Below are 25,225 nucleotides of genomic sequence, written 5' to 3' on the forward strand. Positions count from 1 at the left end.
GCATAGAAAAAGTCTTAGATATTTTATTTCAACTCATGAAAAATGGGAGCAAAACCAAAAGTGTTGCGTTTATATTTTTGTTCAGTATACTTTATCAGATTTAGATGGAGTTTATCAGGTTTAGCTGTGCTTTATCAAATTTAGATGCCGCTCGTCTGCAATGGAGGGCAGTCCCAGTGTTCCATCAAGCGCTTCCAATCCTTCATCACCTGGTGGGCTACCTGACTGAAAGGAACCAGTTTCAGGTAAAAACGAAATCATTTTTAATTTACTGTGCAGTGATCCCGACAAGTCTGATTAATATTTGGATATTCCAGGTCTCTGCCACAAGTATCGTTGCCTTATCTTGATTATGTGGCATGATTTGTTTTTTTTTGTTTTTTTTTTTAAGTTGTTGAGGTAGATGGCTACTGCTCTGTCATGTTGTCTAAGGTTACCTTTAGATTATTCCTGGCTAAATTAGTGAAGTAAGCAACTATAGAATGATCCACAGTAATTTCCCTGTATACATATAATATACATTTATAATAGGGGCATTGCCAAGATCAGTGTTCATAGTGCCTACACTTGGCTAGCGTTTACTTGTTATGCTAATAAGTGAGCAAATTGAAGACGTCTGGTTTAGTGGTTGTGCTTTTAAAATAAAAGTAGGATGGCAACAAACATAAAAATTACAGAGTAAATATTTGAGCAGTTTTTCATTACCCAAACTTTTGTAACGTTACCTGAATCGTTACTTGTTCGGCAATCCTTTTCTGACAAAAGGCACTTTTAAGCTACTTTTATGCTACTTTTAAGCTAAAAGTAAGTTTCCTATAGGTTGAAACTTTGGTAAACGTTTTCGGCCTGACCGTTCATCAGGGTGACGCCTGACCCTGACAGAGGCCATGTAGCCGAAAATGTTTGGTGGGATAAATAAAGCACGAAACTAAAAGAAAAGACAAGAGAGTGCGCCTTGAATTTTCTTGGAAGTGGAAGTATGACAAAAGCCTCATGTCAAGCGCGTGCTTTGTACAGAAGTTTAAAGAGTAACTAAACCCCAAAACCACTGTGATCACTGTGCCATTGTGTAAGAAATGGCAAGATTTTTTATTGATACACTTTATTGTTAAGAGACAATTCAAGCATTTCAGCGAGTAAGCATTCTTGCATGACCTTTGCCTCGGAAACTTAGATAAATTATTATTATTAATTCTTACCAGATGTGGATAACACATGACATGGGAATGTTTTAAATCAACTTTTATGGCTATATATAATGAGCATGCTCCTACTGAAAGGTTTGGAGTCAGTGGAAGAGATAACACTGGTTATCTGGTTATGGTTATCTCATAAAATCACCTCTTTGCTCCGTCTCAGAGAAGCAGCTTGTCCAAAGTCCAGCAGATCCGACGCTCCACTTCCTTCAGGACAGCGAGAAACAAGTTCACCATGCTAATCAGAAATGCTGAGCTGATTACTCTTACACTAACAGCAATAAAATGATAAGTTGAACCACGAGATACAGTTTAGGGTCTTTACTGTTCAAGTGCAAATCCAATCACAACAGGTATCCCTACGCTGACGTATCACTTAACCTATTAAAGGTATACTGACCATTGTATCACTTAACAAAAGTAGTGCCAAATGCCTATTCTAAATACTGAAATAATGTATTCTTTTTCCAAATACATAACAATTGCCATCTAAATGTCGTCACTGAAAACTTGAATAACCCCACCAAATTTTGGAAACTGATAAAATCTGTCTCTGGTCGTAAGGTATCTTCATGTGTTCTGGACTCTTAAAGATGAACTGTGATGAGATAAAGGACAAGAGTGTTATTATTATTATTTTACTGATTACTGATCACTTTTAAAGCACGTTTGGGTCTGGCTCCAGGCTACATCACAGATATGTTGACCCCATATGAGCCGGTGTGCAGCCTCAGATCCTCAGGCGGGGCCTTCTGGCCGTTCCTAAGTCCAGACTTAAAACTAAAGGTGACCGTGCTTTTTCCATCAGGGCCCAATTTAACCACTGTTTATTGTTTTATTGCTTTTTAAATTCATATTTTGAGTATTCTGCTTTTATTTTGTCTGTCAAAGCACTTTGTAAACTCTGTTTTTAAAAGGTGCTATATAAATAAAGTTATTATTATTATTATTATTATTATTATTATAGAAACTTTTAACAGCCTACACCTTAGTCACATTTCTTGAACTATGACCAAGTTATGCATGTGTCCAGCTCACCATGTGAAGGTAAAAGGTAATTGTAGTCTGTACTGGGCTAGATTAGGGGGTTATTCTTATCAATATTTGTCATCCACAACAGCTTGTAGGATATATTTTGGTTAAAGAAATCGCTGTATCCATCCAACGGCGGCAGCACATGAGCGTTCCATCTGCAGCCTCTAATTTGAACGATGTGGTGCGTATTTACAAAGCGCTGCGCAATTACGCACACCTCAACCAGTGTAGGTACCTTGATTAAATATTCCACAATGAGCATTAGGCTCTTGCAAAATAGGTACAAACTTCTGTGTTTTTGTGCACATCGAACTGCTATTCGCACATATGCAGAATCAGATTTGTCTTAAAAAGAAGTAAATGCACACAACAAGTTTCACAAATGTATATCACGACTCGTAAATTAACAAGGTTGATTGCCTTTGAATTGAATTGAATTTTTTGCATTTATTTACAGGTTGTCGATTCTGCATTCACAAATAACCAGACACATGTGGATTCGGACGCATTTATTTGTGGATTTTTCTGACAAATCTGACAGAGGTGCAGTCCTCCAATCCACAAATGCTGATTTTGAAAATGTGACCAAGTGAGTGTTTAAATAAAGCTAAACAAATATCAAATAAATATGAATGAATTAATGAAATATCATCTCTTACATTGCCAGCTGGATGGCATCACTATTAGCTATTAAATGCATTACTAACAGAAAAGTCTCTTTACAGCAGATTATTTCTGGTAGTAAATCATTCTACAAAACAAATAACATTTAATTTACACTGAACAGCCACAAAGACGAACAATTTAGCAGTTTATATTTATTGTATCCTGTCACTACTCTTCACTTTGATCACTACGTCTTAGGAAAAATATTTATATTTTTACATATTTTAGAATAGCTGTTAGTTTTAGATTAATGAATCAACTATCAAATGTCATCAGAAATAATCAAAACCAAACTAACAAAACTGATGTTGGCAGAACTCTCACAATATAATAGATGGTGTGTTCTGGAATATTAACCATGTGTTGTATCTTAACATGTTAACCATAGAGATATAACACGTGTATAACATGTGATATAACATGTGTTATATCTCTATGATGTTAACCCTTTACAGCAGAACAGTGTCTTCATGGTCCAGACGCCCAAACAGACCCACAGCAGACTTCAGACCATCTGATCAGGTTCAGTGCCGGGGATTCACATGGGAAGATTTCAGCTGTTGATTTAGTGTTGAACTGTCAAACTGTCTTCACTGTATGGAGAGAGAACAGTGCTGAGAGTCAAACCTTGGATTAGAAGAGTCATTCTAACAATTCTTTAACTGGGATCATTTATATTGCATTTTGCTGGGAACCACCTGGAACCCCCTCAAGAACCCCTGGAACTGCCTTATAGACCCCTGGAACCTCCTACAGGACACCTAGAACCTCCTCAAGACCCACTGGAACCCCCTCAAGACCCACTGGAACCCCCTCAAGACCCTGGAAACCTCCATATACACCGCAGGAACCTCCTACTGGACACCTAGAACCTCCTCAAGACCCCCTGGGACCCCCTCAAGGATACCTGGAACCCCCTCAAGAACCCTGGAACTTCCTCATAGACCCCTATAACCCCCTCAAGCACTCCAGGAACCTTTTTGAAAAACCCATGGCACCCCCTCAAGAACTCCTGGAATTGCTTCAATAACCCCTGGAACCCCAAGAACCCCCTCAAGGACCCAAGAACTGCCCTACAGTATGTGACAGGTGGAGGAGGGTTTGGTTTTGAGCATGCTCATGAAGTTAAGGTTGAACTGGGCAGGGTTGTAGTCCTGGAGGTCTGACATGGAGGTGTCGAGGCTGTCCTGGTTCTTCTCCCTGGAGGTGACCCGGTACTGCGCCTTGACGTTCCTCAGAGGGTTGTGTTCTGGACTGACGTGCTCCGGACAGCGGAACGCCTCTTTAATAACGAAGCCCTGTTGCGTCAACGCCACGAAGCCGTTCCTGTAGGTCAGCATTTTAACAACGGGAGCGTAGACGTACTGGACGTACAGCAGGTTTCCTGGGAAAGATGAAATACAAAGTTGTAGGTTCTGCGGTGTTGTGGGTGAATTTGAAAATAAGGTTTAACTCCAAGACGCTATACGTGCATCATGAAAGAAATAAATCACTGGCTGGGGTTGATCATTCAGTTTCTCTAGACGAAACAAGCACAGATCAGACCCACGGTGTTCAATTCTCTGCACTGAAGCACTGCGACAGTTCAATTACCTAATTCCACTAATGTTACTTAAAACCACAAGATAATAATGTTACCTACCATTAAAGTTTGTAGGGCAGCAGAAGACATGTTACTGTAAATCCTGTTACCAGGGTGCGATTTGCTGGGGGGATGGGGGGGATGGGGGGGATTTCCCCCCCCCCCTCTGCTTTTGATTTCCCCACCTCTGATCATGAAATGCAATCGCAGGCATGGCCGCGGGAAGTAGGGGTGCTGCAGCACCCCTTACTGGCGAGATGATGATTTTTATTTTAATTTTTTTATTTTATTTTTTTATAAATGTATTAAAAACATTTGCATAATTTTCCTGTTGTTTGGGGAGGTTTCGGGAAATGATTGCAATACTGATATACTGAAAATGTATTTTAATTTAAATTTAATTATCATTAATACGGAAGTTATGTAGCATACACTTGAAACGTTTCCCACTGCTGGAGCATTTCCTGATAGCTAATTTATAAAGGATCAAATCACATCCATGGATCAAATCACAATGGCGCAAAAACGTATTGTAGATGTTTTTGGTAAACCACCAGCTTCTAAAAAGAGCACAACTGAAGTCCAGCGGGTCCAGGAAAGCAGCTCGACCGGCACTCCATCGCTTTCGCCTGGTTGTAGTTTTGCCTCGGAGATGCCGACGACACCCGGAGTATCAGCCCTAGCACCGAAGTTACTGAGGAGCCTGCCGTTGCACCTGCAACCAGATGTCAAGCTAGGAATGACTTGGCGGCATTTGAGGAGCCTTTCCAGCCATCCAACTTCAATTTTCGCCAAACCACGGAGCCAGAGGCAGCGGCGCACGACGCGGCAACAGTGATTTGGCGACGTGGCTTTTACGAGGCTGTTGATTTGGTGGCGGAGCTGAAGAGAAGATTTGATCAGGAGAGTATGAAACTAGCAGCGAACCGAGAGAGGGCAGTTATAGAGGCAGCAGAGGGAAGAACAGTTGATTTGGAGCCCCTTCACCTTCCCAAGGAGCTGGACACAGGCCGCCTGGATACAGTGTTATGTTTGTGTCTACCCATCTCTGTGGCCTCATCGGAGCGGACTTTCTCTACATTGCGTCGCTTGAAAACATGGCTACGCAACACCATGACCCAGAAGAGACTGACTCACCTCTCCCTGATTCATGTCCACACTGACATTTTGAACTCGTTGGACATCCATGCCCTCATGAGGGCCTTCACTTCCTCAACCCCTGAGCGCAAGGCCACATTTGGATTATTATAACCACTGGAGCACCTGGCCCGCAGCTCAAGGTAAAATATTTGGTTTATTATAAGCTGCCGCTGAGCAGTTTAATATTCAGTTGTCAATACCCTTTAACATCACACTGATATACCTTTGCTGAAAAAAATGTGCATATTTGGATATGTTCTTGTGTGCTGTGCGCAATGGGCTTTTGGACGTGTTAGTTGCAATAGAGTATGGCATAAATTTGATGGTGCAGTGGCTCAGGTTTGTGTCAGCTGATAAAATCATGGCATTATTGTGAATTTTAATAGCAATAGCATTTGTATTACTGAGTTGATAGTTTCTGTGTTTTACAGACCTGGCTACTGTTGCTGTTGTTGTTGCTGTTGTTGCTTTTTTTGGTCTGTGTTGTAGTATTAGTATTATTGTAGGCCTATGTTGTATTTGTATGGAGAGACACCCAATAAGAATTTGTACAAAATAAGCTCCGACATGCATACGCAAAAATGCACCTCCCACTACAGCACCCCCAACTTAAAACATCTTCCCGCGGCCCTGATCGCAGGTGGGGACACGCTTTCTTTTCACCTGCGGGCCAGACGCATAAAACTGGAGATCAAGCCAAAGCAGCCGCTGTATTACGCACAGCCATTACGCACCGGCACCGCTGTATATTTTGAGCCATAATGGCCCGATTGATCACACCAGTAGGTCTGATTTATTATCTCATGTGCGTTATTCCTATTCCCACATTACTGTACGATATGGTGACAATATGTAAACCTATTTACTCCACTAGAATAGAAATCAGGCTTGTAGGAAAGGGATGTTAACGCACGCATGTATTACATTTAAGGCTCAAAATAAAATGTTGCACAAATTCCCTCTTTTATATTATCCTTCTCTTTGCCACATAGCTATATCACACTCACCGGGAGCTGACACAAGCATGCATGAGTGTATGCATGCTTGCGTGGAGGTATGCAAGCATGCATACACGGCATTCTCCTACTCAGAATCTCTCTCTCTCTCTGTGTGGCTCATATATGACATATATGTCCATATATGATATATATGGACATATATGGATAGAATTCGTTGGGGAACAATAATATGTGTATGATAGTGGTTTGCACTTGTATTTTTCATTTTCACGCCTCCTTGTGTAAAATATCACCCGGCAAAAATGCATTCGAAAAATATCCCCCCTGTTTTTTTTTACAAATCGCACCCTGCCTGTTACTAACACAGGAGAGTTTGAAGCAAATTGTGGAATGTTAAGTTTCACTTTGTTTTCATGTTTTCAATGACAGACATGACGTGATGCGACATCAGACGTATTAGAGATCGATTTAGATCAATTTCTATACACTGATCAACTTTTGATTTTGTGCCTCTGTATGGGAAACACTGCATCTCTCTGTCGCAGACCTCTAGAGGCCATCTGATGAAGGGCATCATCTCACGAAGCGACAGATGACGCTAGAGGATCCAGTCCGTTAATGCAGTGTTCTCACGACCCTCCAGGGGTTCGAGAGATCATTTATGGGATAGGGAAAATTATTTTTTTTCTACTATACACATTTATTGTCATGTCTATTTTTAGTCAATCAAATGAAACAACCTGGAAAGGGAAAATCATTCTTTGGTTGAACTGTTCACCACTCTGTATATGCAGCCTGTGACGGGGGGCGAGGAGCCATCGCTTCATTTTAAGGGTCATCAGAACCGCTGTTAGCGTCTCAATTAGTCAACCAAGGAGTTCAGTTATCCACTATCCTTTAAAAAGCACCAGAGTTTGGTTTCATGTTGTGCTGTCATTTGTAATACATTTTGTAAGAGCAGACACCATTTTTTTTTCTAATAGAAATTTCATTTTGTAATGAAATTCTTCATTTGTTTAATACCAGTTAACAGCAGATTTGATATTTTATGCAATCATCTAGCTGTAGGTATCATATTATTCTGTGTATATATATATCCCTCCTAACAGTTTGGTTTGTTTGTTGTCAATCATTTTGTAAGACTAACTGTCACTTTTTCCAAACGCTGTATATCTCATTTTGGAACAATATTGGAACAATATCATAAACCCTCAGCTGCAGTGTGTCCAGACGCAGCGGGACCTACCGGTGGCGACGTCCCAGACTTTGACCGTTCTGTCCTGAGATCCCGTGAAGACGAACTGGTCGCTCTCAGAGAAGGCGGCGGACAGGACGCCCTCGAAGAAGAAACCCTGAGCATCAACAGGAAGACAGCTGGACTGAAGCGGTCTGACGGGACGGCTTGGAGCGTGAGGGGCGGCAGAAGGTTTTGGGCAAACAAACAAAACCATCGACCTAACTTTGATCTACTGCTGTAAATATCTTCTAATAATAATAATAATGTAATCACGTAAATACATAAATAAAGAGATACTTGCACTATGAAATAAATCTCCTCATGAGCTTTTACTTCATATATAGATGTCATTTTTGCTCAAAATGTCAGTTGCGCCGTTCAGGCTCCAAACCCTCAAAAATGAAACTTTTTTTCTCCATTTGTTAACAGGCAACATTCCTCATTTCTCAAGCAAGAGCTCAATCTTAAAATGAATGTGTGGCAGTTTAAAAAAAAAAAAGACAATAACCTCAACGCTGTGCTTTCTACTGATTTCAGAACAGCTGAGAGGGTTTTACTCTGTCAGTCTACTTGTGCTTTTTGGTCAGAAATAAAAAATGAGGGTGATGAAGCATCTGATTTATATTTTAAACATCTACAGAGTGTCATCAGTACCTGCAGGATGAAGAGGATGAGAAGAGATGTGTAAGGTGATGAATCAATTTTTAAGTAAGCAGTTATCTGTTATTCTGTTGTTACTGTGATGTTTTCGGCCGCCATGTTGAAAAAGGAAGAAACGGCACAATTCGTGCTGCCTCTAGAATTGCAATTTCCCTGACTTGACCGTCCAACATGGAGGGGCGGTGAGCTTCCTGGTGGGAAAGTCCTGTATCTGACCTGATAAACCTGACAGCATAACAACTCAGCTGTCCTGAGATCATAGGGAAACATGGCTGCTAATATAACTAAGAGGAATAGTATAAATACTTTGTGTTGTGTGTATTTCCATTTCCCTCTGACCTTGTACTCCATGGTGTGGTCCAGCACCAGCGGGTTGAGCGCCCACAGCCTCTGCACGGCGTCCTCGGAGCCCACCAGGGCGTGGCGGCCCCAGTTCCCGGCCGTCACGCAGGTCACTCTGCTGCGGTGGGGCTCCAGGGCCGAGGTGCCGCCGCTCCGGAAGTCCAGGAGGTTCACCTCCCCGCAGCCGGTCCCGTACAGGAGCCTGCGGTCGCCCAGGAGCGCCATGGAGGAGAGCGGGGAGTGGAGGAGGGACAGAGGGAACTTGTGCAGGGGCCCCTCCACCGCCGGGAAGCAGTCCCGGGCCGTGATCTCAAACAGACACACCGCGTCCTCGTACGCCGCCGCCACGCGCTTCTCCTGCGGGTCGACGGCCAGGCAGAGCACCCGGGGCAGGCTCTCCGGAGGCGGGATGCACAGCGTCTCCTGCGGCAGGGCCAGAGGGTAGATGAGGATGGTGCCGGACTTCAGGCCGCACAGCAGGAGCCGCTTCTGCTGAGCTAACTCCAGACAGCACACCTCAGCAGAAACCTCCAAGCACTCTGAGGGAGAACCTGCATGGAGATCAGGGTGAAGGTTTTATGGTTTTTTATTTAGTCTCCATCTTTGTTGCTCAGCCTCATTGCTGTGGTGTTTCTGCTTCTGTTTAGAGGAAAATGACAGATTTTATCTTTAAAGCCTGTGTGACCTGTGAGGTTGTTCCAGCTGATGACCTCCGCCTGGCTCTCCTCTCTGGTGTAGTAAACCGTGTCGCAGTCTGCGGTCAGGGCGACGTGGCGGCAGCCGGCTGGGATGTGGGCTTTGGGTTTGTGGCGGGTGTCGTACTTCAGACTCCACAGCCGGACGCAGGTGGCGGCGGCGGAGGCTGAAACTATGAAGCCTTTATACAGAGCCAGAGAGGAGACGGGAGCGTCCGTCCCACACAGACCGTCCAGCAGAAGCCCGGTGGTGACCGACCAGACCTGCCGGACACACAACATGGACATGCTGCCAATTCACTCATTTGTTTCCTTTATATTTTCACAATCTTATAATTTGTTTTATATTGCATATAGACATTTTTCACTTATTTCATACTGCATGTATAATGTTTATGGTATATTTCATATTGTACATATATATATTTTTTTTTTCTCTGCCTCAGTACTATACATGCTGTAGTTCAGTTACACTCATACTTTTCTTTCTTATATTTCTACTTAACGCATTATAGTGTTACATTCTGTTTAATGCTCTTCATTTGCTGTATTCTTATTTATTTTCTATTTTTCTGTTCAGCTGCTGCAGCAATGACCCATTCAAAACTGTGTTGTTTTCCAAGTAAAAAACAAATACTAATAAAGCCATTAAGATAAAGCAGATGGATGGAGGTCCAGGTTCCTGTCCTGTGAACACTATACAGTATCTATTACAGCTGTGGTAAAGAAGACCAGTGTTTGTGTGAGAAATGGATCCTTAAATACTACTACTATTACTACTATAATACTATTACTACTATTACCACTGCTACTACTACTAGAACTACTAAATAATAACAGTAACAAATAATAATAATGATAAGAGGAAGAAGAATATAAACTATAGTCACATCACACTGTTCCAAACAGTTACAAAGTGCTTTACACAACATTAACAAACAAAATAATATATAAAAATCACTAAGGTAAAAATACCAGGAATACAAAACAGGTAGAAACAGTTGCTTGGGTTGGCAGGGCGGTCTGAAGTTCAGAGACACCCGGGTCCAAACCCCCACCCTGCTGAAGTGTCCTTGAGCAACATAATGCTCCAGGTGAGCTGTTCTGTAGCTGAGATTGTTATCATATCTGTTTGGTTCTTACTCGTACGACGTGGTCCGCGGCTCCGGAGACCAGCAGCCTGCTGTCCTGGGACACGCAGGCGGACAGAACGGCCTCGTCATGTTGCAGGTCCAGGAATCTGTCCAGAGACTCTCTCTCCACGTTAAAGAGGCTCAGCGTCCGCTCACAGCCTGCGGGTGACGAACGGACAGGTTTGAGTCTGTCGACGGTCTCACTGACACCGAACACACTCTGAAACTTCTTGTCCCCCGGATTAATATCACTCCTGCATCAGATGGTCGCTTCAGGGGTTCTCAAAGGTTTTCATGCCACAGACCCCAAATAAACACACAGTACACCTCAGACCCCCAGGGATCCATATGGGAAGATTTTAGCTCTTGTTTGCTTAGTATTGAATAATAGAACTGTCTACACTGCACATGGGGAGATAACAGTGGTGAGAGTGAAACCTTGGATTAGAATAGTCATTCTCTAACTGGAATCATTTCTAGTGAATTTAACTATTGTGAAAATAATGTATTCCTCATTTTGCTGTGAACTCTGGAACCCCTTCAAGGACTCCTGAAACCCACACAAGGATCGGTGGAACCTTCTCAAGGACCCCTGGAGGTCCCCAGACCCCAGTTTGAGAACCACCGAGTTAGTCTGTTAGCTAAACTCAGCACAGTCCTACCTGCTAACAGGATTCTCTCATCTTCAGTGACTGTCAGCAGCGAAGGAACCAGAGGAAACTTGACGGCCGTCTGGTTCCCCGTCCCGGAGATCTGCACACACCAGGAAGGAGAACATCTGTGATCTGAGTCAGGATCACGCATGTCACCAACACAACATCTCAATGTCAAAGATGTGTTTTTAAGGGATGAATAAAAGAATGCTTATTTTCTGGCTGACATATGGACCTATGTTGTTTTGAGATGTTAAAATGAAGGTGGCAACAAGTTTCAATGGCCAAAAGGTGATGAAAAATAAATCTCCCAAATTGTGTGATTTTTCTGCAGCAGCTGTATGATCAGAAGAATGTCACGGCCATAAGAAGAGTCAAACCAAAGTATCAACACAAGTACCTGATAGAGGAAGCCTTCTTTAGAAACCATCAACAGTCTCCCACGTTTTGGAGATGTAACGGAGCTGACGAGGGTCAAACCTCTCTGCGAGTTTTCCAGCTGAGTCTCCACTGCCTTGGTCCCGTTGGCAGGATGGGATATCCTGACCAGACCAGAGTCCGACACAGAAACCACCGATTCCCCCAAAACTCCTAGAATCACAGATTGACTGTCGCTGACGCTGAAGAGCAGCTCTGCAGCCTCCAGCTTCCAGGCTTTGACCTGCAAGTCAACAAGACTGGAACTTAAATCTGAACAGAGACAGAAATCAGTTATGAGACCTAAACTAGTTAACTTTATTTATAGTCACCATTTGTAGGTTAGTACATCATTCTTTTGACATGTGAACTGGGCTTCTGTATGAACGCTCACCTTGGATTATGGCACAAAGGATTGCAACATCAACTCTGTAGATTGGTAAATGCTAAACAGACCAATAAAACAAGTCCAGTAGGATTCATAAATATTCTAATAACTGGTGCACAAATGACAAATGTTAGAGTAGTAGTAGAAGTAGTAGTAGTAGTAGTACTAGTAGTAGCAGTAGTAGTAGTAGTAGCATTAGCAGTAGTAGTAGCAGTAGTAGCAGCAGTAAGAGTAGTACTAGTAGTAGTAGTAGTAGTAGTAGTATTAGCAGTAGTAGTAGTAGTAGTATTAGCAGTAGTAGTAGTAGTAGTAGTAGTAGTAGTAGTAGTAGTAGTACTACTACTAGTAGTAGTAGTAGTAGTATTAGCAGTAGTAGCAGTAGTGGTAGCAGTAGCAGAAGCAGTAGTAGTATTATCAGTAGTAGTACTTGTGTCCTGGTGTAAACGAAGACGAGGTGTTTCTGGTCAGACAGGTGGAGGTGGACTGAGGAAGGGGCGGAGTCAACAGGCACCGCCTCCTGGATGCAGAACAGCTGTCTGCCGGTCCGCAGGCTCCACCTCCTCAGAGAGCCGTCAGCAGCCAATGACAGGCAGTGGCCGGACCCGTCAATCACCTTGACGGACAGAACCGCAGCTGTAGAACACAGATACACATACAGAACATACTCTTAAACTCTTAGACATTCACTACACTCTTAACAAAAGGGTTCTATACAGCATCAGAAAATGGTTCCTTAAGCTTGGACCAGAGCAGAACACTGTTTTGTCTTCCCCTAAAACACTGTTAAGAACACACTTTCCAGGCTTGCTTTCACCTGAACCATGATGTGTTCACATTTTATTCATTGCTCCCATTTTAGTTTATCTTGTAAAGCACTCTTATTGTTATAAACACACACACACACACACCCAGAGTCACCTGTGTGTCCCAGCAGTGTGTGGGTGAGCTGCAGGTCGGCGAGGCTCCAGGCCGTCACCGCGCCGTCGTCCGACCCGGCAGCCAGAAGCTCCGCCTCCAGACCGACGTCCAGACAGAGAACTCCTGCAGACACACAGCACAGCAGTGACAGACACAACCAGCTGGAACTGCTTCAGAGAGGAAAACACTGACTCACATGATGCTCACTGAAATATCTTTTAAAATGAGACTGTGTGTCTCAAACAGCATGAACAGTACACTTTGAAATGGCAAGTAAATGGTGATATACCAAGTGAATGATAATGATAATATACCAAGTAAATGATAATATACCAACTGAATGATAATATACAGAGTAAATCATAATATATCAAGTGAATGATAATATACCAAGTAAATGATAATATACCAAGTGAATGATAATATACCAAGTGAATGATAATATACCAATTGAATGATAATATACCAAGTAAATGATAATATACCAATTGAATGATAATATACCAAGTGAATGATAATATACCAATTGAATGATAATATACCAAGTAAATGATAATATACCAATTGAATGATAATATACCAAGTGAATGATAATATACCAAGTAAATGATAATATAGCAATTGAATGATAATATACCAATTGAATGATAATATACCGAGTAAATGATAATATACCGAGTAAATGATAATATATCGAGTGAATGATAATATACTGAGTAAATGATAATATACCAATTGAATGATAATATACCGAGTAAATGATAATATACCGAGTAAATGATAATATACCGAGTGAATGATAATATATCGAGTGAATGATAATATATCAAGTGAATGATAATATATCAAGTAAATGATAATATATCGAGTGAATGATGATATACCGAGTGAATGATGATATATCGAGTGAATGATAATATACTGAGTAAATGATAATATACCAATTGAATGATAATATACCGAGTAAATGATAATATATCGAGTGAATGATAATATACCAAGTAAATGATAATATATCGAGTGAATGATAATATACTGAGTAAATGATAATATACCAATTGAATGATAATATACCGAGTAAATGATAATATACCAATTGAATGATAATATACCGAGTAAATGATAATATACCAAGTAAATGATAATATATCGAGTGAATGATAATATACTGAGTAAATGATAATATACCAAGTAAATGATAATATACCAAGTGAATGATAATATACAGAGTAAATGATAATATACCGAGTGAATGATAATATATCGAGTGAATGATAATATATCAAGTGAATGATAATATATCGAGTAAATGATAATATATCGAGTGAATGATAATATACCGAGTGAATGATGATATATCAAGTGAATGATAATATACCAAGTGAATGATAATATACAGAGTAAATGATAATATACCGAGTGAATGATAATATACAGAGTAAATGATAATATACCGAGTGAATGATAATATATCGAGTGAATGATAATATATCAAGTGAATGATAATATATCGAGTAAATGATAATATATCGAGTGAATGATAATATACCGAGTGAATGATGATATATCAAGTGAATGATAATATACCAAGTGAATGATAATATACCGAGTAAATGATAATATACCAAGTGAATAATAATATAGCAAGTAAATGATAATATACCAAGTGAATGGTAATGTACCAATGCCTGAACAATACATGTACTTGGTAAATAAATAATTTTAAATTATTATTTAAATGATATTTTATTATTATCTAATCAGATCAGATCTCTGACCTCTCTGGAGTCCGGTCAGTGTGTGCTGCAGCGCCCCTCCTGGAGGCTGCAGGAAACTGCACTTGGGGACCAGGATTGGCTCCGGACAGGTCAACAACCACTCCTCACATTGGCTGCACAGCCTGCCAATCACAGAGGGGAAGGGTGTGGCCAGGGAGTGCAGCCTGGCCAACAGCTCAGTAGAGAACAGAGACATATCTGTCATGGGAGGAGAGAGAGGTTTGGAAAATTACTAGAAATATTTTCCGTTTATTTTCATATTGTACATATTTTTTATTCATTTCTTTCTCTGTATATTGCTATTATTATTAGTAGTAGTAGTATGGGTTTCAGTGGAGAGTTTTAGTGTCTCATGATGGTATAAATGTTTCAGAGGCTTTTCCACCCTGACAAGAAGAAAATTCTGGGGGAAACTCTGAATACTTGGAATTTTCAGGCATGAAAATGGTCAAATATTAAATATCGGCACAAAATATCAACTATATATCGACAGCTTCAATCCAAAATAATCAGTATTGATCTTTAAAAGCCCGTTACGGTTGAACCCTGCTGCTGTGTACCGACCCATGTGACCGTCCAGGAAGTCCAGGCTGGGTTTGATCAGGACCAGAGTGTCCCGCACCAGTCTGGTCTCAGGACAGTCCAGATAGCGGGAACACTGGCTCAGGTCCCGGATCACACTGGACAGCCCACAGGTCCTGCTCTTAACGTACAGCCAGTCAGCGCTGCCTGCAAACACAAGGCCGACAGGACAGGATGAATACAGAACAACACAGACACAACAGTACAGACACAACATACAGACACAACAGTACAGACACAACAGTACAGACAACACCAAGATGCGTCTAATACATTCGAATACATTTGATTTTTCAAAACTTGGTTCCTTTTAAAAGATGCATACAATGTGAAAGGCTGCTTTACCAAATTCCATATTGACAATTAAAGTTGTCTAATGCTGCATTCACATCATCTAGGAGAGACGGTAAATATGAGCTTCCAGCTAGAAAATACAGTTCCTCAGCTTTCAGATGGTAAACTCTACTTGGGAACTTGAATTCTGACGTCACCAACAGGAAACAGCTGCAGTCCAGTGTAGGAATGACAGATTCATTTCAGATAAACCAACATGAAGGATTTTCATCACAGAAGTCATGTTGTGACTACAAATCTTAACTCAGATGTTTCATCACTCAGTTCATGTGTGTTAAGTTGAACAAGTACAGATCCTGTACAGGCCCATGGCGCATGTGTTGAATTCCACTAACGTAACCACAGGTAATAACGTTACCTACCGTTAAAGTTTGCAGGGCAGCAGAAGACGTGGATGTCTGTAAATCGGCGGAGAGTGTGGCTCACTGTGTGGGACTCAATGTGGCCTTTAGCTCATAGAAGAGAGGCCAACTCTTAGTCAAAGACGCTCTCTACAGGCCATCTCATGAAGCGACATCTAATGAAGCAACAGACGTCTGACTGACTGCCTGACCTGAATTTGGCTCCTGATGCCCTCGGCTGATGAGGAGAAACCGAAGTCTACAGAAAACTACAATCCAGGCATCTTCACAGATTCAAAGCGTGTGAAAGTGTGAACACTTCTGACTCGTTGCTTTTAACCGTCAAGTCTTCCAGACTGCAGCATCAGGAAGAATAAAAGCTCCGCTGAGCTTCGCAGCTTCTTACCGATGACTTCCTGTCGAAGCTCCTCCCACAAGCCGGCGTGCAGCAAGTGATAGGGCAGCTCCTGCAGCTTCCTCATGTTAGCCAATCCTGGAGCAAACCACAGGGGTTGGGGCGGGACCTGGGACACCACAGGACCAATCAAAACACACACTGAACAAAAAGGAAATCACTTCCATATGTGGGTTACACTAATATTTTACTGTAGCAGAACTAGATGTTCTCATGCTACTCAAGATTATTTCTGAGATAAGTGGATCGTGGATTTCTGCTTTATCCATTGGGGTGTGAACATGTGAAGTATAATTCAAAAAAAGATATTCTCCAAAACATGAAGGATACCAGAGTGTGAACCTGTTTAGTGTCACCAGCCAGAAGACTACATTTCATGTCAACCAATCAAATCACTTGGCGCTCAGTCGCAAAAGCATTTAGAGCGTCAGGTTGGTTCCTCCATCATATCAGAGGTGGGAAACACTGACGGGCTGATATCGGCCCGATGTATCAGTCTGACCCTGATGTGTGTGTGATGATCGTCCTCGGTGAGCGGTGGTGAGCGGCGGTGAGCGGCGGTGAGTGGCGGTGGGCGGCGGTGGGCGGTACCTTTCTGTCGGACAGGAGCAGCGACAGCGCCGGCAGAGCGATGGGCTTCAGTTTGCCGGCCCAGTGGCCCAGGAAGTATTCAGCCAGGATCCTGAACCTCCGACCCCGCTGCTCCGCTGTCAGGTACCGAGCTGCCACCGCCTCACACAGCTGTCTGCACACACACACACACACACACACACACACACACACACAGTTTAAACAGAACATTATTTTAACATCCTTGACCAATACCTGCATGCTTTTAATTTCTGTCACAGTATCTGTTAACAGCCAGTGTGTCGTCAGAGAGGAAATGGTTCTGATTCAGATCTCAGGCCTCATGGGGAGTTAAACTAAACTAATCTAATTTTATCTAATCAAATTGTATCTAATCTGATCTAATCTAATCTAAAATTACCTAACCTAATCTAATCCAGTCAATCTAATATAACCTAATCTAATCTAATCTAATCTAGTCTATCCTAATGTAAACTAGTCTAACCTAACCAATCTAGTTAATCTAATCTAATCTAATTTAACCATAACCTAACCTAACCTAATCTAATCTAGTCAATCTAACCTAATCTAATATAATCTAATCTAATCTAATTTTATCTAATCTGGTCTAACCTAATCTAGTCTATCCTAATCTTATCTAGTCAAACCTAACCAATCTAGTCAATCTAGTCAATCTAACCTAATCTAATCTAATCTAGTCAAATTTTACCTAACCTAACCTAACCTAGCCTAATCAAATCTAATCTAGTCTAATCTGATCTGATCTAACCTAACCTAACCTAATCTAACCTAATGTAATCTAACTTTACCTAACCTAACCTAATCTAATCTAATCTGATCTAATCTGATCTAACCTAATCTAATCTAATCTAATCTAATCTGATCTAACCTAACCTAATCTAACCTAATGTAATCTAACTTTACCTAACCTAACCTAATCTAATCTAATCTGATCTAATCTAATCTAATCTAATCTGATCTAACCTAACCTAATCTAATCTAATCTAATCTGATCTGATTTGATTTGATTTGATTTGATTTGATTTGATTTGATTTGATTTGATTTGATTTGATCTGATTTGATTTGATTTGATCTAACCTAACCTAATCTAATCTAATCTAATCTAATCTAATCTGATCTAATCTAATCTAATCTGATCTAACCTAACCTAATCTAATCTCAGCCAGATCTTTACCGGTTCTGCAGGACGAGCATCACGACCCCGCTGATTTGGCGCTCCTCCAGGATTTCTCCCAGGTCCCGTCTGAGCCGAGCCCAGAGGAGGGGGGGCAGCCGGATCACAGAGGGGTTCGGTGGGAGGGAGAACCTGTACACCTCACTGATGACATCATCATCCAGCGACATGACATCACGCATTTCAGCCTCTAACAGACCTTCCCTACAGAGTCGTGACGTAGCAGTGATTAGACACGGAAGCAAAAATGTAATAAAACATAATACTGTAATAATTTATTCCTGATAATGTAGCACAATATTACATTAACTGCCAGTTATAACAGTAGAACAGGTGTCAATTTTTAAAATTATTCGATATCAGTCTAAAGATGACATTACATTAACTGGCAATATATTACATTAACAGGCTTTATTACATTTTTGACCCTTTTATAGAATATAGGGACATTTTATTACAAGTTATTACATTATCCGACATTTATTACATTATCTGTTGTGACAGAAAATTTACACTGTAAAAAAAAATATCCCTATTAACAAATGAATCTAAGTTTTCATTTAACAAGTGAAAAAAATCCATCATTGGGGGGAGATGATTTCACTGGTTTCAAATGTAAATCCACTTTTTATCCTGTTGTCATTTTTACCCTCTGTTCTTATCCTGTTGTTATAATATATAATGTTTGATTTATATAATGTTTGATTTATTTAATTTGTCAAAGCACGAAAGCAAGAAAGTGCTGTACAAATAAAGTAATTATATTATTATTATTATAGTATCAAGATTAAATTACTTGTTAAGGAGTTACGTATTACTTTTTGATGTTGTGTGATGACTGCCTCACCTCGCCAAAGTGATGTAACCCAAGGCGGCGCCCACCAGCTTCTTTCCATGCTTCTCCTCCAGAGACAGGAAGAGCAGTGACATCATATCCTGCAGGCTGGTGCCCAGGCGTAGCTCTGCTCGCGGGGTGAAGGACGTCCAGCGTTTGGCCGCGGCGAGCATCAGTTTCAGGTGGAGAGGACTGCCGCTCTGCTCGAAGCTGCTCAGCACAGCGGCGCTCTGTTCCGAGGTCAAAGTTCGCTGCGAGGCTCGCATGTAGGAGTCCATGATCTGTTTTCCCTCATCACATGACAAACGCTCCACCTCAAAGAAATTCTCCAATGTCTCCAACTTCAGCCGCAAGACAGCAAACACCTGACTGTTGGTGTTTGTGGAAACCACCAAGTGGACGTTGGGCGGTAAGTCGGCGGGCAGCCAGTGGAGTTTATGTGCCTGATGTTCCTCAGAGAGCAGATCCAGGGAGTCCAGGATGATGAGCGCAGTGTTTCCTTGGTGGGAAACCTTGGCTAGAAGGTCCTGGAAGAACCTCACGAGCTCCACATGTGTGTTGGCGGTCAGCGGGGCAGGAGGCGCCAAACCACAAGCCAAACAGATCTGGAAGGAGACGCTGCGGAGGACGTGGTCGACGTCAGGACTCAGAGGATGACAGGCAGACAGCAACCTGATCGCCGCAACCGCCTTGGGCTCCAGGACGTTCCGCATCTCCTGGGCCAGTTTGCAGAGCAGAGCCGTCTTGCCCATGCCGCCTGCGCCGTGGAGCACCAGCGGGCCATGGCGGGCGTTGGTGGACTCCCACATGGCCAGGCAGAGTTTACCCAGAAGGCCTTCCCTTCCCTGGAGCCCGCCGCACAGCTCGGCGCTCAGAGCAGCGTGGCGGCCGACTTCTTCGAGCACCAAGCTGGAGAAGTCTTCCCTTTCTTCCTCGATGCTTCCCCATCTCTTCCTCTGCCTCTCCCCGACCGGCGGCTCCATCACCCGGCTGATTCTGGCCTTCATCTGGGAGACGAACTGCTCGCAGATGCTCTCCAGGTACTGAGCGTGCTCTTTGCGTTTCGGGTCGACGCTTCCCTTGCTGAGCTCCACGCAGTGCAAGTTGAGGATCTTTTGCGAAGTGGTGTAGAGGCGCGACTTGAGACCGGAGAGAAGTCCCTGGGCTTCTGCGTCCAACAGGCCGCCGGCGGTCACGTCCAAGTACTTGGCCAGGCGTTTGGGACCGTCCCTCACCTTCTGGCGGGGAAGCTCTCGGACGAAGAGGAGGGCCGATGGTTCTTCTTCCTTCCACAAACCCTCTTCGATCTCGCACTCTGTGACTGTGGAAGAGAAGAGGAAGACAGCGGGAAGCCAACCGATGAACAGAAGAGCGTCAAACAATTTCACGGAGCAAAGGAAGGACTATGCTAGTAATCCAATAAAACCTCTAGTTAAGTTCCTTAAGTTCTAATCTCTAATGTAACTTCGTATTTCTAAGCTTCCAAGATGAACACTCAGTGATCTAAAAAGAGGAAGACGTTCGGAGGTAACTGCAATGAACAGAGGAACTTCAAACAATTTCACAAAACAAATTTGAGAATGCAGTGGACATCAGCAGTCCAACTAAACCTCTACTGTCTGAAGTTCTGACCCGATCTGTAGAAGTGTTGTTTCTGCTCAGCTGTGGCGTCTCCGTCCGCCTCGGCCTGTGTGGCGGCCGTGCGTAGGACCTGCAACAGTCGAGTCTCTGTGGAACGCCAGGAAGCGACATTCTTGTCGCGCTGCGGCCCACTCTCGGGTCGGAGGTCACTGTAGTGGGGGAAATTAGCTGTGATTGGCTGAAGGACGTACGCGGGCGGGACGGCATTGTTATCTTTCAAGAACCATTGGTTGAGCAGCTTGAGGCCTTCGGGGTTTTCCGACAGCTTGGACAAAAACACTTCAAACTGCTTCTCTGGGACGAGACGAGGCAGCGCTCGGTGACCGTACCGATTCCCCAGCAGAGCCTTTGGAGCCGAGACACAGGGGAAAAAACAACAGAAGAACAAAAAGTTGGAATTCCATGATACTCATGTTATGTTAGATTACCTCCCACACACTTCCACTACTAACTTAAAAGGGGAACTAAGTAATCTATGACTTCTATCCAACATCACCCTCCACTGGTGAGGAGTTTCAGCTCCAAAGATTCCAGCATCATCCACTACGAAACCAAACCCCTTAATTTTAATTTTTTTTCAATTACATAAACATTAATTATCCATTATTGATTCATGGAGACACTAGTAATTAAAGGATTTTTCATACCTTTTGTACAGGTTTACAGGGTTATTAAGTGGAAATGAATGGAAAAGTTCCTGTCTCCCTGAATTTTTCCTTAAATTAGAAAGTAATCTCCTCCATGAATAACTCCCTTAATTCATTTTAAAGGGATGTTGCATGAATTAAGGGGTGAATTAATGCGAAGTACTGAAAATGTAAGGTTATTTTAAAGGATTACCTGTTAGTATTGACCAACAACAGATATATTATGTTCATTTTGTTCTATGGGACAGTAAAAATCTTTCTTTTCGCCCCTTTAAAGAGAGATGTAAAGTATCTGACGGTACGACTAAACGAACTTTCCATTCTCATGAAACAGAGACACTCACAATGAAAGTTGGACCGGCTGAAATCCTCTTACAGGCTTCGATCTCCTTCACAAACAGCTCCAGCGCCTCGTGGTCTCCGCTGGTTATATTTCGAATCCCCCACCGCAAATCCACAACCTACAGGGAGCAACCGGAGTCTGTTCATCAGCCAAGTCCATTAAAAATACAGGAATGAGTCTCAGATATATATAATATACATTCAGCATTTAACCATATGTACATTCAGGCAGCATGACCTGGTTGCAGCTGTAGAGATTATTTGTTCTTCCAGTAAACTTTAAGTTACATAAGATTAATGAGGAAAAAATCCGAATATGGTGATCTTACCTCAAAGACCAATCCCAGACTTCGGCAGAAAGCATGGACTTCTGGGTAAGCTTTAACCAGCAAGGCTCTCCTCTCACTGCTCATATCTGCACAAACCACAACACACTTCACAGTCTCACTTCCCAATGCAGACAAACAGCTTTACTGGAATATATTCTGGGTTTAAGGAACAACAACTTACAAAAAAGTCAAAAATGTGAAAACCCACATCTCAGTTTTCATATGTGAACATGTTTGGTGAAAACATGAAATAAATGTTCACACAAGTTATTAGTGTCTACCTGGTTGTACCCAGAAAGCAGAATATTCATCTTGTTCATCAGTGAAACCTTTTCTCCATGTGTGATAAAAACTATTCCTCCTGACACAACCTGCTGCTGTGGGCTGTGTGTGTGTGTGTGTGTGTGTGTGAGCTCGTTCAACAGAACTGGACCTGTAAATCCCTCACCAAGTCGTCTGCAGGGCTCGGGTCAGTCCTGTCCAGGTGAAGTCAACCCACTGACCTGTGAACGTGGAGCTGATGAAGACTCGGACCATGTTGGACCGGCTCCGCTGCGGTCCGGCCGCCTGGCCCCTCAGGACCTCCATGTTCTGCTGTCCTGTTGGAGACTCCTCCATCTTCACTCTTCCTCCTCCTCCTCCTCCTCTTCCTCCTGCCGGACGCTCTGCAGCCGTCCGGACGCTCTCAGCTCTAAATCTGCGTCCGTCTCTCTGCCTCGGCTGTTTTTCTCTGCCTGGTTTGTTTCCCTCAGAGAGTTTCCTCCAAGACAACCAGAGTCTTCCCACACAGCTGCACCATGCTGTACCTGAACCGGTCCCACTGCAGGACAGCATCAGGACTGTGCTGCCACACAGCTGCACCATGCTGTACCTGAACCGGTCCCACTGCAGGACAGCATCAGGACTGTGCTGCCACACAGCTGACAGGCAGCAGCTGCATGAGACCAAGACAGAGTGAAACTGACAGGAATTACTTTATGTTCATCACCTCCTGTCCTGATTAAAGGATTCTTAGTACATAAGCGGATAATATACAATATATTGTTTAGTAGCATCTGTTCAAATTAAATCTAAATTTGACTCATGATGTTTGATACAAAAACAGTTACTGTGGTTTACTTTTGCAGGGCAGTATGGCTATAGTATGAGTGATTTTCATGTTTTATCTTCAATAGCAGGATCACATGCTCACATGGTTTATGAAACCGTTACAAAACAGAGTGGATAAATGCATGATGGTCAAGCTGAAAACAAGGCTGTTTTTCTTGCATACTGAAACGTTTTTCAAGGTTTTCACCTGACAACAGGGATTTTAGGTTCTTTACCTCACCAGAACCAGAACCAGTAACACCTCCACCATGCCAGTACCAGAGCCAACTGTAACTGTTACAGCGCAGCACTCTTCTTCAGTGGTACAATCAGCTGTGTGTTTACTGAGCGGGCCGCTGGGAGCCGAGGCCTCCAGGGGCCGCAGCTCACAGCTGGGCCTCACCTGTGACTACACTGAAGTCAAGGGATACAGTACTAATAATACTAATAATACTAATAATACTAATAATACTAATAATACTAATAATGCAGTATTAGAGTAGTAGGACGTCTTTGTTGTGTCTGTAGTTTTTGTACAGCGGGGTTAAAATGTCATGGGAGACACAGACAGCTGGAGACATTTCCCTGCACAGTCAGCACTAGATTATGAATATTGATTCATTGCAGACTGAGCCAGAGATCGTCAGCAGGAGAGAGAGAGAGAGCGAGAGAGAGAGAGAGAGAGAGAGAGAGAGACTGTAGGAGAGACCAGCTGATGTCTTGATCCAACACACAAGAGTCAAAACAATGGATTACTTACATCACACTGGGTTCACTAAAGGACAAACAACCATCAGAAGACCAGTAAACCCAGCGCAATGTACACCGCCCGTCAAGTTTGGACAAACCACATTTTTCTTTATTTTTACTACACACACACACACACACACACACACACACACACAGCCCTCTAAACCATTTATCTTATCTCACCTGAAGATTTTCTGTCCTGTCAGCTCTTTGAAAGACTATTTGGTGACTAATTAACTTTTTATTGGTGTTATTTTTTCATTACTGACTAACTGCTGTGTTACCTGCTGATGTTCTGAAGTGTAAACTTGGGTAACACTTTCAATTACAATCATTTTTTGTAGGTTTAAATTTCTGGGGTCAATCGGATCCCAAACATAAAGGGTGTTTGTTCATTTGAACATGTCAGGGGGGTGGAGCTGAGCAGACGGACGCTTGTTTTTGCTGCTGTTTGTTCTGCAGCGCAGCCTGGAGCCCGGAGCCCGGAGCCCGGAGCTGTTTTGAGGCTGCAGGTCTCACAGGAGGATTTCATCATCAAGTGAGTCTCTGGCCGGGAGACACGCCGCCTCTCTGTCACACCCAGACCCGCCTCAGTGCTGCAGGGGATTTTAAAGGCGTCATCACAAAGCTGCTGCACAGTAAAGTGACTGAGATGAAGGAGAACTCCCTCAGATCCTCTTCCTCGGTTTCATATCATCAGTCTGTGATGTTTAATACACTCCAGGAGTTATTAATTTACTTTTTTGGTGAACCCACTTTCCCTCAACCTGCTTCTACTTCAGTTAGCGATTTCCTCGGTTTCCCAGAATGCCTTTCGACAACCCTGAGAGGGGGCGTCACCTTGTCACTCAAAGGCGGGTGACGACATTTTGCTCCAAGTGGTTTGCTCTCGCTTCGTTCAGCAGCTGGACAGTGTGGCGCGTCTACGGCGGCGGGCGCTCCCCTTCACTCAAACCCCAAACTACGATGGATTTCTCCCTGTATGATTGTTGAACGTCTCTTGGTGCAAAATGGCGGCTCTAGAAAGAAGCCCTCGCTCTTTGATTCTGAGGGACTGACACCAAAACCTGACGTTTACCGCTGATGTTTTACATCCTGAAACATTTTCTCATATCAAACTCCACTGTAGCTGCTGGAAACATCTGGAGGTGACGTCACCTCGTCTACGATTGGCCGGTTCTCCACCAAGAAGAAAAACACAACTAACTACTGAATGGAGCCAGAGATGAAAAGAACATCACCAACAGCTGTTTTTAACAGAGTTACAGAGTTTTAGGGGAGTTTTCCTTGAATAAAGCAGATTAAAATCAATCA

At 42.8% G+C, this 25,225-nt stretch overlaps 1 protein-coding gene and 1 long non-coding RNA gene across 2 annotated transcripts; one reads left to right on the plus strand and one right to left on the minus strand.

Moving 5' to 3' along the window:
- Positions 1-170: 170 nt before the first annotated feature.
- LOC144539771 (uncharacterized) lies at positions 171-3,451 on the plus strand. The gene is made up of 3 exons (XR_013505096.1): positions 171-245; positions 2,689-2,820; positions 3,353-3,451. It is a non-coding gene; the product is annotated as an uncharacterized LOC144539771 (long non-coding RNA).
- Positions 3,452-3,732: 281 nt separating this feature from the next.
- nwd1 (NACHT and WD repeat domain containing 1) lies at positions 3,733-22,660 on the minus strand. The gene is made up of 19 exons (XM_071906627.2): positions 22,576-22,660; positions 22,073-22,158; positions 21,746-21,862; positions 20,746-21,100; positions 19,126-20,434; positions 18,279-18,482; positions 17,083-17,236; positions 16,483-16,600; positions 15,364-15,528; positions 14,800-14,997; positions 13,022-13,144; positions 12,531-12,736; positions 11,699-11,959; positions 11,308-11,398; positions 10,656-10,804; positions 9,503-9,776; positions 8,815-9,368; positions 7,825-7,930; positions 3,733-4,281 (listed from the first exon to the last, which is right to left on the minus strand). The coding sequence occupies exons 1-19, from the start codon at positions 22,658-22,660 to the stop codon at positions 3,971-3,973; spliced, it is 4,866 nt and encodes a 1,621-aa protein (XP_071762728.2). The 3' UTR covers positions 3,733-3,970.
- Positions 22,661-25,225: the final 2,565 nt, after the last annotated feature.

This window comes from Centroberyx gerrardi, chromosome 9 (genome assembly GCF_048128805.1).
Source record: "Centroberyx gerrardi isolate f3 chromosome 9, fCenGer3.hap1.cur.20231027, whole genome shotgun sequence".
Lineage (NCBI taxonomy): Eukaryota > Metazoa > Chordata > Actinopteri > Beryciformes > Berycidae > Centroberyx > Centroberyx gerrardi.

Bases quoted from the DNA above. Each gene is read 5' to 3' on its own strand.
- nwd1 (XM_071906627.2), bottom strand. From the start codon at position 22,660: ATGGAGGTCCTGAGGGGCCAGGCGGCCGGACCGCAGCGGAGCCGGTCC. The intron at 13,145-14,799 runs GTCAGAGATCTG...GTGTGTCTGCAG, and splicing joins ACTGACCGGACTCCAGAGAG to GAGTTCTCTGTCTGGACGTC. The intron at 11,399-11,698 runs GTACTTGTGTTG...TGGTGTGTGCAG, and splicing joins AAGAAGGCTTCCTCTATCAG to ATCTCCGGGACGGGGAACCA.